This window comes from Caloenas nicobarica, chromosome 10 (genome assembly GCF_036013445.1).
Source record: "Caloenas nicobarica isolate bCalNic1 chromosome 10, bCalNic1.hap1, whole genome shotgun sequence".
Lineage (NCBI taxonomy): Eukaryota > Metazoa > Chordata > Aves > Columbiformes > Columbidae > Caloenas > Caloenas nicobarica.
The window spans coordinates 12991979-13009823 of NC_088254.1; the positions used below are offsets into that span (position 1 = coordinate 12991979).

The 17845-nt window shown below is 41.6% G+C and overlaps 2 protein-coding genes across 2 annotated transcripts; one reads left to right on the forward strand and one right to left on the reverse strand.

Annotated features, from left to right (window-relative positions):
• Positions 1 to 274: 274 nt before the first annotated feature.
• On the reverse strand, positions 275 to 3239 carry LOC135992315 (nicotinamide riboside kinase 2-like). The gene is made up of 8 exons (XM_065641372.1): positions 2933 to 3239; positions 2687 to 2777; positions 2271 to 2316; positions 1942 to 2128; positions 1641 to 1712; positions 887 to 993; positions 580 to 671; positions 275 to 468 (listed from the first exon to the last, which is right to left on the reverse strand). The coding sequence occupies exons 1-8, from the start codon at positions 2956 to 2958 to the stop codon at positions 463 to 465; spliced, it is 627 nt and encodes a 208-aa protein (XP_065497444.1). The 5' UTR covers positions 2959 to 3239; the 3' UTR covers positions 275 to 462.
• A 1400-nt stretch (positions 3240 to 4639) lies between these two features.
• LOC135992575 (CDC42 small effector protein 2-B-like) lies at positions 4640 to 10081 on the forward strand. The gene is made up of 6 exons (XM_065641862.1): positions 4640 to 4757; positions 5864 to 6395; positions 7584 to 7699; positions 7813 to 8025; positions 8443 to 8544; positions 9072 to 10081. Exons 4-6 carry the CDS (start codon positions 7972 to 7974, stop codon positions 9144 to 9146), a joined length of 231 nt encoding a protein of 76 aa, XP_065497934.1. The 5' UTR covers positions 4640 to 4757; positions 5864 to 6395; positions 7584 to 7699; positions 7813 to 7971; the 3' UTR covers positions 9147 to 10081.
• The last annotated feature ends 7764 nt before the right edge of the window (positions 10082 to 17845 follow it).

The following is a 17845-nucleotide window of genomic DNA, read 5'->3' on the forward strand; positions in this document are numbered from 1 at the left end:
AGAATTTCTTCATCAAGAAGCATCCTTGCTGCCTAATTAGGTGGATTATAGAAATTCGTGCAGGTTAGTGAAAGTGAGTAATTCATGCAGTACAATGTGTATAGGTTGTATATACACACACACTCCCCTAGGACAGTTCTGCCACTTCACATCAGTTCTGCTATAATGTTTCACTCTCAACAGGTTAAGAACATAGTGAAAAGAATTCCCACTAGACTGGAGACTGGGAGAAGACCAAGATCATCTGAGGCTACGTACCAGGCTGATGCACAAATTAAGATGACAGACAAGGGGGAAGTGCTTTTTAATTATGACCATATGTAACTCAGTTTCAAGGAAAGATTGAACAAAGTCGAATTTAAGAATTGAGTCTTCACAGAAGCTGGAACTTTAGTGGCAGTCAGGTAGACAGCGCAGAGCAAACAGGAGTCATCTTCACTCGCAAGAATCAGCAGCAGCGGCTTATTTCTAAATAAGAAGATATACACAAACATATTTCAAGTTATAGCTTCATGCTTTTTCAACATAGCCTTTAAAATTGTTGCCTTTTGAGTTGCAACTGTAAGCATAAACATGTACCTGCATGTTAAGTAATTCTTCAATCTTATTCTGGATCTGTCCATACACATCATTAAACAGTTCCTCCTTTGATTTTGTTCCATTCAAGTGCACTTAAAGTAAAATAAGAGAGCTATAAGTGAATGTTTCTGTAAGCCTGCCAGAGCTTAATTTATAGAGCATGCACTTGACTGGTATCCGAGAAATATATACTCCATCCACCTGCTTCAGCTCCTCTCATGCACTTAAACCAGTGTGTACATCCCAGGTTTGAAAAACACTTTCATAAAGCTATCTTACAAAAGTGCTTTTGTCATTAAAGACTTACCCACATCAACTCCCAGATCTTCCATTATCTTCCTGTGCTTTACATACATAGGCCAAACGTGGCCATCAAACAATCCAGGTGGATCAGGTACAGTGTAATTCCTCGAACTATAAATTAAAACATTGTTATTTAAGAGTAGTCTAATTACGGTTCAGGGAAATGACAAATAATTTATTCAGTTTCTCTACACGCTAGCCTGAGCCTGTTGCCTCCAATGTAGTTTGTAAGCTTATCAAAAGACAACATTTAGCATAAGCTGAAAGCATAAAAAGCCCCCAAAAGATGGAATTTGATGTGTGGGTCCAAAGTGTTCAAGATGTAAAAAGGATTCTTAAGACAAACTAATCATAACATTGATGCTTTAGCAGAACTTTGGGTAAAATAGCTGTCTGCTTATTCCTCTGAAACCAAACTTCAATTCTAACACATTTTATTTGCATTAAGAACACTGTATGTGTAGAACAATACAGCCAAATATAAAATCCCAGGGTAGTTCAGGACCTGGGAACCATATCACTGCAAGACCAGAAGGAAAGAAAGACCCTTGAAATATCTGTGCTGAAACTGAGCTTTAGTTTCACATACATAGCAGCTTGGTAGGAAGCTTTTGGGTTTGGTGAAGGAAGCTACAGTCTTCTAACACAGCAGCTACATTAGTGTTTATCCTTTCTTATCTAAATCTTCAGAAAAACAAAGTCTTGAATAGAGTGAGGTGTTATTGGGCTAACAAGGGAACTTAGAAGGATAAACTTACCTTCTCCTCCTTTTACACTCTTCATATGGAATGGAAAGAAAGTACCGATGGTGGAATACGTCGATCAGTGGCCTGAAAGGATAAGTTTGGTTACAGCCAGGCTGTTTGATTAGTAGCAAGAAAATGAAAGGTTGAACTACATCCATTTCCCGTAGCTAGAGCTACCTTCAAACTTGTGACACCTAAGCTCAGCAGTGGTCAATACCAGCTGCTAACTCCTGGTTTAGAACAGGTCTTTTTATTGCCTTGGAGGTTTGCCTGTCATGTAAAAATCAAAATATATGAAGGCACATCTGTTTACCTGTAGGTGTAAAGTAAGAAGCCTTCAACAATAAGAATGTGGATTGTTTCATCTCTTCCCTCCGTATCTTGTAAGATCTGGGCATCCAGTGTGTTGTTGATCCCATGAGAACGTTCAAACTTGACTGGGTTTTTTATCCAAGCATTGATGGTACTCATCATAGCTTCCATATCTAATGCACTTATCACTAACACAAAACAGACAACTATCATTAAGCAGTCATTAAGTACCATCTAGTAACAGAGTCAGTACAAAAACAGTGCACGTAAAGGATCAAAATACTCGAGGTTTTTGAGTTATACTTTGATAACACAGTAGTAAGGCCTTACCATCGTACTGTTTAAACCCATCTTCAACTTCTATTTCATCTTGGGGCTGAAACAGTGATACAGAAAAAAACCTGGTCAGGATAGCCACTAGCCCGTTTGAAAACAAGAGTCAGGATCCGAACCCTGAAGCTACAAACGGGAATCTTAACCCTCCACCAAGTTTCTTCGCATGCAGATAAAAAGCAGCGGTAACGAGAGGAAGATAAAGCAGCCTGTTCCTCTATCTTCCCACCAACACAAGCACACCGTGTAGCGCTCTGAGAAAACGGAAAGCCACCGGGACGTATTTCAGCGCAGGCTTATCCACCAGCCGCACAGGCTGGGCGCAGCGCTGCAGAGGAGCCGGGCAGGGCGGGCCGGGCGCCAGGAGAGGGCGGAAGCACGCGGGGTCACCCGTCGCCGTCCCCCGGCCTCACCTTGAAGAAGTCGTCCTGGTGCACCACGCTGCAGTTGGGCAGCGCCTGCCGGAGCCGCCGGGTCAGGGTGGTCTTCCCGCCGTTCGTGACCCTGCGGCGAGAGCGCGCGCCCGTCGGGAAGCGGCGCGCGGCCACGTGCGCGCGCCACTGCGGCAGCGGCACGAGGAGGGCCGGGGGGAGGGGAAGGCGTCCCCGGGCCGGGCCCCGCACCGCCCCCCCCGCCCCGGCCCGCCGCGCCGCTCTCACCCGCCGATGCCGATGATGATGTTCATGGCGCGTCTTGGCTGCCGCCCGGCCCGACTCCTGCAGCCTGTTCCTGAGGGGCGGGGTGGAGACCCGGTGTCTTCGGTACCGGCCGCCTACGTGCCTGAGCCGGGACCCGGGGAAGGACAGGGGGAAGAAAGGGGCCGGAGAAAGAGGAGAAGGTAGAAGGGGGTGAAACCCAACGTCAACTGCTGGTCAACGCCATGGTCGGAGGAGGAGGGAGCAGCAGCAAGGCTGGTCCGCGCCGCACCGGAGCGCTCCGCAAAGGGAGGCCGGGCCCCGCTGCGGGGGCCTTCCCCTCACGCTCCTGCGCGGCCATTGGGCGGCTGCCACGGCCGCCCAGCCAATGGAGAGCGCGCAATGCGGAGGACTCACAACTATTGGGTAGGGCGCGTTCACTCAAGCCCGACACGCTCGCAGCGCGGCCGCTCGGCGGCGCTTTATTGGCCGCTGCGCTGGAGGAGGGCGGCTGCGCCAATGGCGGCAGGATCGCGGCCCCGAGGGGGCGGGACTAGTGGTGGCAGCGCGGCGCGGGTGTGCGGCGCCGTGCCCGCGCTTTCCTCCGGCCCCGCGCGGGCGGCAGCTGCCCGGGTCCCGGTGCCGCCCGCTCCGTCCCGGCCGTGCCGCGGGGCGAGCCCTGAGGAGGGTGCAGCAGGTGTCGGTGCCGCTGCCGCCTGCTCCGGCTGTGCCGTTACAGCGGCTCCGGCGGCGGCAACCGCGTGGGGCGGGTGCAGCGCCTGATGGCGGGCGGCCCCTTCCGGGCTGCGCTCCTCGTTACGCTGAGGCGGTGTTTGGCCTTACCGAGCCGTTGGCGCGCCCGTCCGAAAGGGCTCGGGGGGCTCCTGGCGCCCCGCTCCAGATACCCGGTTGTCGGTGCTGAGGGGCCGCGCTCGCACCCGGTGCCTCAGCCCGCTGGCGGGGCCCGGCCGCCCGAGGGGCCGCGGCCGGGCGGACATCGGCGGCCCCGCGGCGTGAGTGGCCCGGGCGGGGGGAACCCCGCAGTGCCCGCGCTGCGCGGGGTGACCCTGGGGCAACTACACGCGGCGGCAGCTGTGCGAGCGCTTTGTGCGGTCAAGGTCAAAAGGCCGTGAAATCGGGGAGTTCTGATAGGCAGAAAATTTGACAGGGAAACTTAGCGTGGAGGGTTTGTCTCCTGTGATCCCCAGGTCTCAAGGGCAGTTCCCTGCTCCTCTAGCTGGAGGAGCACGCGTGGCCTTGCAGCTTCTGGCTGTCCCTCGGCCGCAGGCTGGCAGCGCTTGGATCCCGCGAACCGCGGAAAACCACAGGGCTGGAAATTGCCATGCCTGGGCGACTGTACGTGTTTTTGTTAACGCTTACAGTCAGGGGCTTTTTAAAATCAAATCTGAGCTTAATAACATTGAGTTCCATAATTTGCAAGCTAGTAACTTGGTTCAAGGTGCTTACAATACTAGTGTTTGGTGTGTGGCCAACCATTCGGCTTCTTGTCTTCTCTTTTTTTTTTTTTTTTACTAATTCTGGCAAGGCTCCAGTCAAATCTCAGTTGATTTCTATCGCCGTTATTTTTAGCTTCCAAACAGAACACATAATTTGGTCTCTTGGCTTTTCTTTTTTTGAGGGAGAATGAGCAGTTAGTTAAAAATGCATTTTTTTCATTTTGTTACTAAGCTCATTTCTACTTTGAAATAGAGGACCTGTCTTGGGTATTTTTTTTCCTTTTAATAAGTTTATGTACTTACCTTTTAAAAGGAGAAGCTTCAAATCTCAGAGGTTACACCTAAATTAACAATTAACAATACCAACACACTTCAGTTAATGAAGATCTCAGGTAAAACCCTATTCTCAGCTTTCTATGATGCTTCAGGATGGTAGGAGGCCAATATATAATCACGCTACATAACAGTGTTATTATGTAGTTTGAGGACTACATCTCAAACTAAATTTGTCATCTCTACAAATACTAGTAAAATCAGGATGCTGTTTGGCTCCAGGGTTCTTCCAAAGTCTTGATAATTCATTGGTTTTTTTACTCTTCGCCTTTCACCAAGCAAGATGCATTCTTCAAGTTTTGTGTTCAAAACGACTTTTTGATCTGGAAATACAATTTCCACTGTTTTTTACCATATCTTGCTGTTCAAATATGTTAACGAATAACTCAGTCTTTTCGAATGATGTAAACATTAAATGAGGCAATTAGGCTGAAATGTGCTTCTCTCATCAATTCTGTACTGAGAGCGCTGGAGCGAAATAGGCAACAACTGGACTGGGAAGGTACCACAATTTAGCTCAGTTGGGGCAGGGTGTTGGTAGCCTGCATTTGATGTGTGAACATCTGTACTAACTGTCACTCGTCTTTCACTAGTAGCTGGGAGTCAAGGATTTGTAATGGTCAGACCTTGAGTCTAAAGGCCAATTGTGAAGAACAGATATGTTTGATATATGTTATTTATTAAGATTACTGCGCACCTCTCATGTCTATGGAAGCAGAGAATTGTTTTGATTCAGGCAAGCATTTCCTACTTCACACAGAATTAATATTTTGTAAGTAAAATGCAAGAATATTTTTAATACTTTTTAATACACTGCAATGGTACGACAAATCGAATGTTATGCTCAGCTCAGTAATCTGAACATTCAGCGCTCAGGCGCTTTTTAAAGCTACAGACTCCAGAATGGCTGTGCATCCTGCCCGTTGCATTCAACAGCTGTGTCTGTGTGTGCTAGCCATTGCCCTGGCCCTTTGTCTCTCTCTTCTCGATGATACTGCTGCTATGGTGAAAAATAGAGAGAAAGAACAACAGGATATTGTCCAGTTCTGGTCTGTGTGCCAACAGTGACAAAATGTTGTTTTCTCCTCGGCTTGGGGATTCTTGTTGGCTTTCATTAGTCCTGGGCGAGCCTGAACACATTAAGATGTTTTCGAAATTCTTCCAGTTAGTGTGGAAACCGTGAGTCTCTGAGAGGAAGGTGATGTCCCGTGCCCCGGCACAGACATTCCTGTCCTGGAGGATGATACTGTGAGTGACGCAGAGGAAAAGAAGAGTTCTGTTGTGAAAGACAACAGGAAGACGTCCAGTGCTGCTGCGTGCCAGGAGGACACCTGCAGAGCTGCCGCAGGGGTGGAAGGGAGCCACAGGCTGCATGGGGAGCGCTGAGAAAACTGCATGGCTGCGCAAATCTGATGCCAAACCAGGAAGCTATTTTTGGTTTCTGTTCTGCTTTTCTGACACCTGTAGGTAAGCGAGAAGTGCACAACAGGCTTCTGCAGCACCTTACAGAGTGAAGGAACTGTCACAGGGTATGGGATCACAGTGAAGTATTCTTGCTTAGCAATCGGAATTAATTATATGAAATATGAACTGTATATGCGCTGGAGTTGCCAAGACAGAAGCTGGCTGTGTGCCGGGGCTCAAGTGAGGACAAACCATCCCATCAGAGCTCCCTGAGAGCAGCAGGCAACACCCAGGTACGCACCGAGGTAGATGAGCAAATACTGGGGGGTACGACAGGAGAGTAGGCGTTCAACAGTTATGTTGGGATGGGGATGTTTCTCTATTTTGATGCTCGTCTCAGTGAGTCTGCTTTCAAAATAGGATATTAGCGTACAGCAACACACTTTATGATTTTTAAGAAAATCTTAGCTTTGAGACAGTCGTCTTAACGCGAAATAAACCCAAAAGATCCACAAGTAATGAAATGTAGGCAGAAGCTTTGGCTTCTATGTGTTCTTATAGCTGTATGGGCCACTGTACTTTCTTTGCTGCACCCAAACAAGGCATCAGCAGGGGTAAAGACCGTTGTGAGAGGGTGAAGTGAGGTGAAAAATTATAATTGAGCCAGATAATGAGTTGTATTAAAATCACACAGGATAAAATGGAATAATATATGACACATTCTGCAATAACGTATTACATGGGCCACCTAAAGCTGAAGCTATCGTAACTTTGAAAGATAAATGGCAGAAATTTAAAAAAATCTCCTTGAAGTGTGAGGAGTGATGAAGTGTAAGAAAACCACACAAGTGAAAGAAATAGATGTGCTAATTACATAAATGTGGGACTACATAAGAAATGCCTGTGAAGGGGGAAGTTTATGCTGTTTGGTTGTGAAGACTTCAGTGGGGCTTCAGAACGGCTGAATTGGTGAAGCTGATAGGAAGTTGATATGAAAGGTTACTCTATATTCCTGGGTTTGATTTGCAGGAAAATATTTTAAAAACCAGACAGTAACCATGATAACATTGTGTTTTATTGTAGCTTCAGGGTAGTTAAAGTCAGTGAGTTTCCTGGTTGTCTCTAGTTCAGGAGTGCTGTGCTAGTACATATTCAGGGAGGCTCTAGGCTCTATCTGGTGAATGGTTTCTGTTGCTGATATGCGAAGCTCTTTTTTTTTTTTTCTTTTTTAAGGCCTTTTTGGAGTTGTAGAACACTGTTTACTTTGAGCTTTTATATGTGTAAGAAGAGTAACTATATCAGACATAAGAAGGAAACTTTTGCACCTGTTTGTAAATGTTAAGTACTCAATCTGTTGTGCTTCAAAGCTATTTTCCTTTGAAATACTAAATAGCTCATAAGCATTGGCTAGTTCAGCTTACAATAAGATCACAGACTGTTGAACAAGACCCGACTTAATTCTAACATTGCTTTTATTACAGTTCTGTAAAAAACCCCAGAAGTTATACTACCATCTGGGAGTAAATGTGCAGAGTTCTAGACCCCGATTTCTGACATGAACATACTGATTTTAAGTTGATGCTACTCTTCTGTGCAGGTATGTTTAAGAATTTACAGTTTTGTTTTAGCCTTCTGAAATGTTTATTGCTCAATAACTGTTGCCCGATTTTCATCTATTTTAGTATAAACATATAATAATCTCTTTAACAGGTACACTCAGCCAATATTTTCTGTGATCTTTACCAGTGAATCTGCACAAGCAATTCCTTCCTAAACTCACTTCAGGAACTGCATCTCGGTCCTCACACTGATTTAACTCCCAGGGAAGTAATTACACTTAACAAGACCTTCTTACCTACTGAAAATATAATGACTGAATTCCTGGTTTGTTTCAATTGGTGCAATGGTGAACAGCCCCAACCGGTAGGTAGATACACAACTACCATCCTTTATCAGATTGGGAATTTTGTCTTTCAGTTATGTGGAAAACACTTTCATTGTCATGTTGTTTCAATTAGTTTGGGCTAACTAATGCACAAGCTAAAACCAGACCTGTTAAACTATGTGTGTTTTGCCAGAAACTTTGGCCGTATGACTGTTTGCAGTTCTCAGGCCCTGACTTTTTAAACCTTAAAAAAGTTTTTGCAAAAATTCAGTTTGTAGTAATAAAGGTAACTTTGACTGTCTCTTACTGCAAACAGTCTGACACTTCAGCCTGGTTGCAATGAGGTGTCATTAGGGGTCAGTACTGAGTGGGTTTTTTTTGACTCAGCTGCTTCTTTCTGACTGAAAGCTGCTCGTGTTTTGTGATAGAGACCTGAGATATCTCCTTTCTTGTAGAAGAGGCGTCAGAGACTGGACCGGAATATGATAGGAGAACCAATGAACTTTGTACACACTGCGCATGTCGGGGCAAGAGAGATGAATGGTGACTGTTCATCAGTAAGTGTGCACCTCTGGGATAAGCAGGAATCTCCTCTCAGTAACTTCTAGTGCAGGTAGCTAATAAAATACTAGATAACTGTAAGAGACAGAAAAAGTCTGACTTTTTTTTTTGTCAATAGAATAGCATCCAAACAGAACTGTCCTTTGGTTTGTAAGCGTAAGATACTGTGGAAGATATAGTCAGCAAGAAGTGCTCATTTCCCCAGTATCTTCACATATGATGGGAACCTTTTGAATAAGGACTCTGTTGATGCACTTGATTCTAGGTCCAGATAACACATCACCCTGAAGTCAAAGCTGTGCCAGGGTGAGGGATGTAAGAATAAGTGGATTTTGGATAGCAAGACCTGTCTCACCTTAACATATGTTAATAGCATTTAACAATTCTGGGTAATTTCTCCCTACTATCAGGGACCCAGCACTGTAAACATAAGGCTCATCTGCCTCATCAAATTGGTGCTTTCAGTAATTGCTCTGACAACCAGGCTTTGTAAGATGCATGTTCTAATAAACTTATTTTCTAGGCCGTATCAATTCAGGACCATATGAAGTCTAAAGGTGGCTACACAAATGGCACTTCTGCAACTGCTGAGATCTAGGAAACTGAGAGAAGGCTGAAATCTGCAGTGTTTTATGAGGACTCCCTGGACTGTGCTTTCATATTCTCTAAAACCTCTTTATCATGGAGTAGAGCGAGTAGTTGAATCATAAATAGGTCAGTGCAAGCTTTGGTGTTCTTTGCACAATAGCTTCTGAGAGAGTTATTGTGAATTATCCTTAGAATGGTCTGTCATGGTAGTGTTGTAGTAGCAACTGTAATTTGTCACTGTGGATGACTTTCTACCTGTGTCCCAAAAACCTCACAAAAATGTCTTGTGGAATGGGACTGGAAGTCGGCATGAATTGTCTGGGGTTTTGGCCTCCATCCTTCTCTCCCCTTAAGAAATGCAGAGGTTGATTTAATTGGAAGATACCACACATTTGCACTTCTTACATGGGCTAAATGGAATTGCTGAGTAGGATCTTGTAGCCTGTAATGCAGCTGTGGACCTAATTTTTTGATGGCTTACAACATAATGCATAAATCTACTGAGCTGTACTTCGGTATTTTTTAATGTCTTTTGGTGGTGAATGAACTCTAATGTAATATAGTTAGATGAGTCTGCAAAACCCAGTGAAACTTCAGCTTCGCTGTGATAATGCTTTTGGAGCTAAAAATGGAAGTTTTGCAAACATACTCTTGAATGAGGCTTAGAAAAATAGACGTTTCTCTCAATTACTTGGCTCCTTCCATACAGTGTTGTGACCGACAGGTATTACTACAATAGAGCTAATAATGTGTGCCAGTTATCTTCAAGTGGTGCTGCAATTTGCTCATAATTGTGTGTTAATTTTGCATGAGTGCTATTGAATTTTAAACTAAAGATCACACTGTCTGTTTACCTGTCTGTAACAGCAACTACACAGGACTTCAGGGTGTCTCTCACTTGTCTTTCTGGCTCCTTAATTTCAAGATTTTTTTTTTTTTTTTACGATGAACTGATGTTTTTTTTCCTTGCATATGCCTTTAAATTACATGGTTTAAATGAAAACTGTGGTTTAAGTGATACAGTCATGTGAAGGACAAAAATTAGAGTATTGTGAAATCTTGCAGGAGAACATTAAATGCAAACATTGTCTTGCGGAGTTCCAGCACTTCATAAATACAGATTTTTAGCCATAGCCAAACTACAGTTTGTCGCTTGGTTCTTATTCATCTTTCTGTTAAGTGATATGACACAACTGCAGGTGTAGAGCTAAGTTTTTCTTCTGCTCCATCACTGACAGCTGTTCCTGAGCTCAAAATTCTGAATGACTACCAATGAGAAACTTAGGAAATCTGCTTGCAGTCATGGAATTCACTAAATACAAGTGTTTAAATTACCATCAAATCAGCACCAGTTATGCTGGAAGTCAGTGGAGCTCTTTCCTCCTTGCTCTAGACACAAGATCAGTTATGAACGTTTTTCCATTAAAAAAACAAAACCAGATTTATTCTTGAATTAGAATACATGCCATATTTTAACATATTTTAAAATTAGCATGTTAGCTGCGCACTTAGCTTTTTAAGGTCTTTAATATTCCTATCTTCTAACTTCAGGTTTTTTTTCGAACAGCGTTGTTAAGATACAAAGAAGGTAAATCCTGTGTACTGTTGAGGAAGCATAAAGTGGCCAAGTTGTTTTAAAGAAAAACTTCTACTTCATTACGTTCATTACTAATACGTTGAGTTAATGCATTCATTGGTCCATACTTGCCCTGAAATAATAGTGGTAAGGCAACTGTGGTGAAGAAAATGGGTTGAATTTTGTTAGCACTGTAAGAAAACAAATTGAGCAGGAGTTTGTATTTCCTGAAGACTCAGTATGTTTAAGATTAGTGGTGTATGCATAACTAGAAATAAAGAAGTTGGTGATCATGTCAGTTCTTCTCTCTAAATATAAACCAACAGAGGTATTTTGTTATTAAACTCTTATATATAGAAAAATCATAGTTTTCATTCTGTAAACCAAGCAGCATTATCCGATGTAAAATTAATCTATTTTCATCAGCCTATGTAGTATTATCTAGGACAATATTAAAGTTAACTGAATTGTCACATTATTAAAAGGAAATGTTCTGTTATTGCATTAAATGTGCCATTACTTTTAAAATCTAAACAAACAAAAACATGTCTTAGGACTTGGGTATTTTTTTGCCATATATTTAGAAACCTTATCTAGCTGTAATCTTTAATGTAACTCAGTATAAACCTCTCTCGGTTACAATAAATCTGTTGAACTAGGCACTTGCACTTTTCTCATATTGCGAAAATCGTGATCTTTTTCTGTGCACTGAAAACCTATTGGTCAGGTGGATGGATCAGCACGGCTTGAACCTTCATTGCACGAAATCCAATTTGTCCACTAGAGAGCACAATTTTACATCAAGTCTCTTCTGTCTCTGCTCTATAGCAGCTATTACTCCAGCATGGGGCTGGTTTGTATGTTTGGGGAGTTTGGTGTATGGGTGGTTTGTTTTGGGTTTGTTTTTAACGTGGCTGGAATAAAGTACAGCAAATGAGAGCAAAGGATCAAACTTTTTAATCTACCTTGCAGGCTGTGAAGACCTTATATCAACATGGTATGGCAGTGAGCTGCTCCGACCTGATGGCATTTTATGGTTTCTTTTTGTAGTTGGAAGTAAAATAACTTGCAAGCGGAGCAGTATCAAGTCTTCCATGTGTAGTCTGGCAGAGTCTTAGCATAAAAAAATAAAAGGGCGGGCATGGGCGTTAACTATTATTTTAGATGCTGTCTTATCCCTTGGTCGCCCTGCTAGGCTTTACTCGCTATCCCATAATGTTGCATAAATCTGTAGTCAGTATATAGAGAAGGGTTTTTTCCCCCAACCTAATATGTCATCTTACCTCCTGTAGCAGCTTTGTAACAATTATGTGGTGTGGTGCTATGTTCCAAGTTGGCCTGTAAGATGGTAACTTGCAAGCCAGGCATGCAGTGCTGTTTCTTTGGATGGTCTTGCCATATCGGACTATCAGGTGCTTCTGTAGCTTCCACTCTGTATAGACAAGAGATGTTTGAGAGATGGATAAATACCTTAATCATACGGTGCCAGCAAGAATAAGCATAATTTGACAATGCTAAATTCCATGGAGGTATGGTTATGAAATGTAAATACTAAATACAGTAACACTGGGAAAAAAATCAAATCCGTCAGTGAAATGAACAATCACATGGCTGCTCTTGATTGTGCTTGGATTGACTTCGTTATCAGCTCTGTGACACTGCTATAAAACCCCAACAGCTGAAGATAAGGATCTTGTCTGCCTTTCATGGTCTCTGTGGAGATAGATGAGATGAACTACAAGGAAACAGTGTTGTGGTACAGTGGGGTCAAAAAGATCTTCTCTGGTGAGTGGGTTTCTGTAGGACTTCCAGATACTTTGTGGTTCTGCAAACTTGATTAGTCAAGAATCTCAGGCAGTTGGTTTAATATTATTATACTATGAAGTAATTAAAATAAAGTGAGGCAGTCAGGGAATGTGAGGTAGAAGCTAGATCTTCCTTCCTAGCGTTTGTATCTTCTTTTCTTAGGAGAACAAACTTTTCAATGGAACTGATAAAAAAGAGTACTTGCAGTACTCTGGCTTACTAGGTTATGCTTATAGTTTATGGGACCTGAAGGTAGACTTTGAATTCTAAAAAGACAGTTGAATCACATGCTAAGGGTTAATATTAAAGGTGTGGTGTCCTAAAATAAAAAAAAAAAAAAATTATAATTGCAGATTTGCTTTAAGGCAGAAAATGAAGACTAACCATAAATAGAATGTTCTTCTAAAACCAAGTTTGCTTGGAATATCTTTGTATTTATTTTTTTAAAGTGGAGACTTTTTAAATTCCTTGCTATTGTAGTACCACTCTTACTATGTACCTTTGTCTTAATACAGGGACTGGATCAACTGCATTTAGACCCAACGTAGCAGTTAATGCTTAAAATTCAAAATTTTAGATACTTACCTCTACAGCTGAAGTCCCTGTGCGCCTAAGATGTTCCAAGTGGTTGGCGCTTGGTTTTCTGCAGACAAACTGCCCTTTGTTCATACACAGTAATTTGTCTGTTGATATTCATGTGGTTATGGTGTACATGCAAAAGTTTTCTTGTGTAGAACTGGCCAGTTGTTTCCTCAATAGAGCCTTCATCTATGGAGTTACTTAAACTAATCACCACGTTCAGCTCTGAGCCAGTTTTGTACTTTGCTGCGTGAAAGCATTAAGTCTGCTTATTGCTGCTTAATTCTCCATACTCTGGGGGAGGTGGTCAGAGAGGCTAATGGGTCAATCAGGAGCTATGGAAAAAGGAGATACGCAAGTGAGGCAGGTTGCAAAGCTGTGGAGAGGCAATGTGGTGTGTGTTTATGAGGAGCAAGCAAGGAGCAGAACATGTACTTGTTAACATTTGTTGTTTGCAATGCACAGGACAGCTTTGATACCAATTGGAAAATACTCATAATGAGTGCATAATTGGTATATGGAGGAAATGGGCACTTAAATGCATGACTAATCGGGGACTTTGAGACATAGATTGCCAGTGTGACTTTAATGGATGGTAATATACTCTTCTTGCAGTGGCTCACAGAGCTGTTCTCAGAAAATATAGAGCCACCCAGACAGCTAGCTTTGGTTTCTGCAGTTGCAGATGATGGCACATATATGTTTGGAAGATGAGACAGTGCCTTTTTTTTCTGATGAATGTGAGGTTCCAGATGTTCTGAATGCTGAGGCCTGCTGCACTCAGGCCTCAACTTGTGCATGTCACTTGTTCCATATATCCTGTTTCTGTGCATCCCATTAGTGTGACCAAAATCCTAAAATGTTACCCCAAACCATGGTTCAACTGCTCTTAACCTAGTTTTAATCCCATTTAAAAGAGTAGTAACAGATGGACAGGACCAACAACTTTGAGGTGTCAGCTGAAACCTCTGCAGTACATTACTTATGAAATGAAGGCCACAAAGCTGTCTTGAAACTACTTTACTCAGTGAACCCGTTTAATTTTTTTTTGTTATTAAAGCAATGTAAATGGGATTAATATTCTCTTCATAACAAATTTTAAGTTTCTTCTGATATTTGCATATAAATCCAAACTGAACAAAATCAAGGTAGTTATTACCAAGGGCCCACCCTAATTCAGGGGCAAAAGAAGTAGAATTATGTCTTTTACTGTTTTAATATATGTTTTAATATATATGTATATATTTAAACCTTCATCTTAAGTAATGTGAAAGAATCCATTCTTTTAAACTGAAATTAGTATGATTGCTCTGGCTTACTGGAAGTTAAAAAAAATGGACTTCAAATCTATATTTAGACTACTGAGAGAGAATTTGGTGTGCTTTTAAAGCTGATGTTGGCCTGTACAAGTGGATGACTATTATAATTTCAGATTCTTCATCAAAGAGCTAGAAAAAGTGTTTTGTTACAGGATTTTTAAAATATATAATAATGTATTTACATGCATCTGATCTTGCTGGTGCTTCAGAAAGACATGTACATTTTACATAACTGAGCAAGTCTAAAGCTGAATTAAGACTATACTGATAATCAGTAATTAATCTCTTCATAGTGAGCTGTCCGAAAGTAAGGATTCAGAGATCAGGCAAAACAATGCTCCTTATTCTAGACAGAAATAAATTTTTAAAAAATCTAACACAAGTTTGAAAGTCCAGTCTCAACATGAGTTGAAACTGCATATTAATGGTGACAGTAACCTGTTTTTAAATGCAGTTCTCCATGTTTACCCTCACAGTCTCTACCAGCAGGAAATATTAAAATCCAACTCAATACCTTTAAGGGTGTGATACAAGCTTGAAAATATAAATCAAAAGTGAGGCTTACAGTCCCTCATTAATGCATGCTAATATGATCTTGCTGCATAATGGCATGAGAGGAAAGCCTTCACTTGTTTCTTTCAGCTACTTTGAACATCACCTTTGAAAATGCATTTGAATTGGTTATTCTCTCCACTGCGTAATATCCAGTGAAGGAGGGTATCTCTTGCTTGCATAGGCTTATATTTACTGGTGTTCAGATAAGGCTGTTAGGACATGGGGGAAAGTTGCTAGATGTGTGTTTGTATGAATAAATCATTCTTTAATACCAGTCTTTTTATGTTTTGGACCATTTTCTTGGCAGGAGATAGAGGTCCCATCAGGCTGTTGCACGAGTCCTCATCTTTGCCACATGTGCATGTCTTGCAGAGGCAGCAGGTTTCAGTAACAATGTTCCCCATGTCACTTTAAATCAGGAGGTTTCACAGTGTTTCCTTGCTCTCTTGTTCCAGGATCCAGCCAAAAAACTCTGAAAATACAAAGCACTGAAAGACAATTTATAGGACAGGGTAACATTTTCTTCGGTTAAGCCACTTCCTTTTCCTTGTAACCTGCTTTATTCAGCTCTGTTACTCTACCACTCACTAAATTTCTTAGAAATATATTTACATTCAGTATTTGGGTCAGTGTTCTCTCTTCCTAGAAATTAACACAACATTAAAAATTCCTTCGTCCCTTTGAACCTGTGTATTGATAAATGAACCCCAAATCCCCTCTTTACTGATTTTTTGTATGATGTAACTGTTTAGTGATCAGTCTAATCCCTTCTACAATCTCGGTCCTTTAAAAATTATGCTAGGTTTTATTTGAAATACCTAATGCTGATAGCCACCCTTCCAAATCTGCCTACCTAATGACACAACTATTTTCTGTTTATGGTGTTTTATGCAAAATTAACAGAATTAGACAGTAATTCAAAGTTAAGCTAATGGAAGAGCAAATTTAATTGCATAAGGAGATAAAGGGAAAGGAACAGAAAAGGGCTGATTGGTTGGGATAAGTTTACTCAAAAGCCTTGAGGCTGATAAATATGTGAAAAAAAACCAACCAAAAATCAAAGTAGCACTTAATGCAATGTGAGAGTCAGGATAATGGCCTTGGAATGAAAGATGGTTTGACTCACAATGAGAGACACAAATATTTTTGTATAGAAGTGTGTGTATGTGGTGGAAAACAGGCAGGGAGAAGGAAAGGATAATTTCATTATCCCTTTGAAAAGGATTTCAATATACGTATAGTATTATTCAAGCAGTTGATTTTTCTGTGCTAATAGTTACTTAGCTTCAGTTTCTATTTTCTAACTAATGTGCTAAAGTGTAAGTTATACATCTCTGTTCCTTAACACTTTAGGAATGCCTGAGTTGAGTTACAGATTTTATTAATTAATGTTGATGCTTTGGTTCGGAAAGGGATTTTTCTGTGTGGTGTTGCTCTTCGTTTGTCCGATGGAAACAATTAATTATAGTGGTATAGAAAGGATGCAATTCTTGGTGTAGATTTTTAGTATCTTACGCTGATGATGGGTAGAAGCTATATTGTTCATTCTAAATAAGAGATTTCAGGTTTAAAACTGGAGAAAAAAAAAAAAGGAGACGCCTTTAGGCTTTGAAGTCATTCTTCAGGCTCTGAAGGTCTTTATAACCTAGTTTTCTTCTGCCTGGAATTGCAAAGAACATATACAAATAAAATCTAGGTTTTCTGAAGTTTGAGACTAGATCATCTGTTTTTACTTTTGGTTACATGTTAAAGCTCATGGTAAAAATTAGTGACTAGTTAAGTTGCCAATAAAGATTACCTAACAAGTTTTTATTGGTGTCCTGAATGTGAGGTCCCCTTGTTCTGAGCCCACATTGGGGCTCTTCAGTGTGGGTATTTCTAACGTCCGCAGTCCCACTGGACTGCAGGGAATGTGTTCTAATGCAAGAGATGTTTACACAATATCTTTAAATATGCATCAAGACAGGAGAGATCAAACCATATACCTTTTGGGAGAACACTTTTCTAGTATTCTTCCTTGGCCCATTTTTTTTTTTTTCAGCTGCAGACAGAATAAAAAGTGCTGTGGTGTCCTGGGGAACACAAGGAGAGGGATTAGTATTTGGTAGGGCAGGATGTGTGTTGGAATCTGATCCTGTGAGCAGCTATGCACTTGCAATTCAAATTAAACGCTTCTGCTGTGCCCAAAATACACTGTCACGTACATACCCTTGGCTCTTCACAGATCACAGAACCGATATATTTGTTGAAGTAATCTGTATTAGTCTTTCTTCCAGATAATGTTATATTCAGGAGAAGAGGCTGTTGTTGGTGTAAAGTGTCGTGGTTACTCTGACAACAGCACAAATATAGAAACATGCAGGTGGACAATGTACTAGCCAGGGGTTTGGTTTTTTTTTTTAATACCAGTTCTGCAGGGAATGTGTGTTATTAGCTGTGTCACAATATGCCATTATATTGCGCTGCTTAACCACATTAAATTGTTAGATGTGCTTTTGCAACATAAAACTCTACAAGGTGCATAAACCTGTTTCTGCTATAATGATGAATTGTAGAGTGTCACTGGGGGAAAAAAAATATTGCTCGTTATTATCAAAATATCTATATCTTTGCCTCTTCTGCCTCCCTGTGCATGCTGGCCCTGAAGTCAGGAAGGTGCAGGACGGGACAGCATAACCCGCGCTTGAAAACCTCCAGCGAAAGATGTTGCACAACTTCCTTAGCTGGTAAATCACAGGGCTGTTTTAGTCCTTCTCTTTCCTGTAAATCATTGCTGGCTCTTGCATCACAGCATTTTTAATGCTTTTGAAGCCTGGAAGACATCTCTCAGATGCTTTTTTTTAGAGCGCAAACAATGCAACTCCCTTGACCTGT

Coding starts and splice junctions, on each gene's coding strand:
- LOC135992315 (XM_065641372.1), bottom strand. CDS start 2,958: ATGAACATCATCATCGGCATCGGCGG. Junction 2,317..2,686: donor ACCAGGACGACTTCTTCAAG/GTGAGGCCGGGG, acceptor TCACTGTTTCAG/CCCCAAGATGAAATAGAAGT. Junction 672..886: donor AGATCTGGGAGTTGATGTGG/GTAAGTCTTTAA, acceptor TTTTACTTTAAG/TGCACTTGAATGGAACAAAA.
- LOC135992575 (XM_065641862.1), top strand. CDS start 7,972: ATGACTGAATTCCTGGTTTGTTTCAATTGGTGCAATGGTGAACAGCCC. Junction 8,026..8,442: donor ATGGTGAACAGCCCCAACCG/GTAGGTAGATAC, acceptor CCTTTCTTGTAG/AAGAGGCGTCAGAGACTGGA. Junction 8,545..9,071: donor TGAATGGTGACTGTTCATCA/GTAAGTGTGCAC, acceptor CTTATTTTCTAG/GCCGTATCAATTCAGGACCA.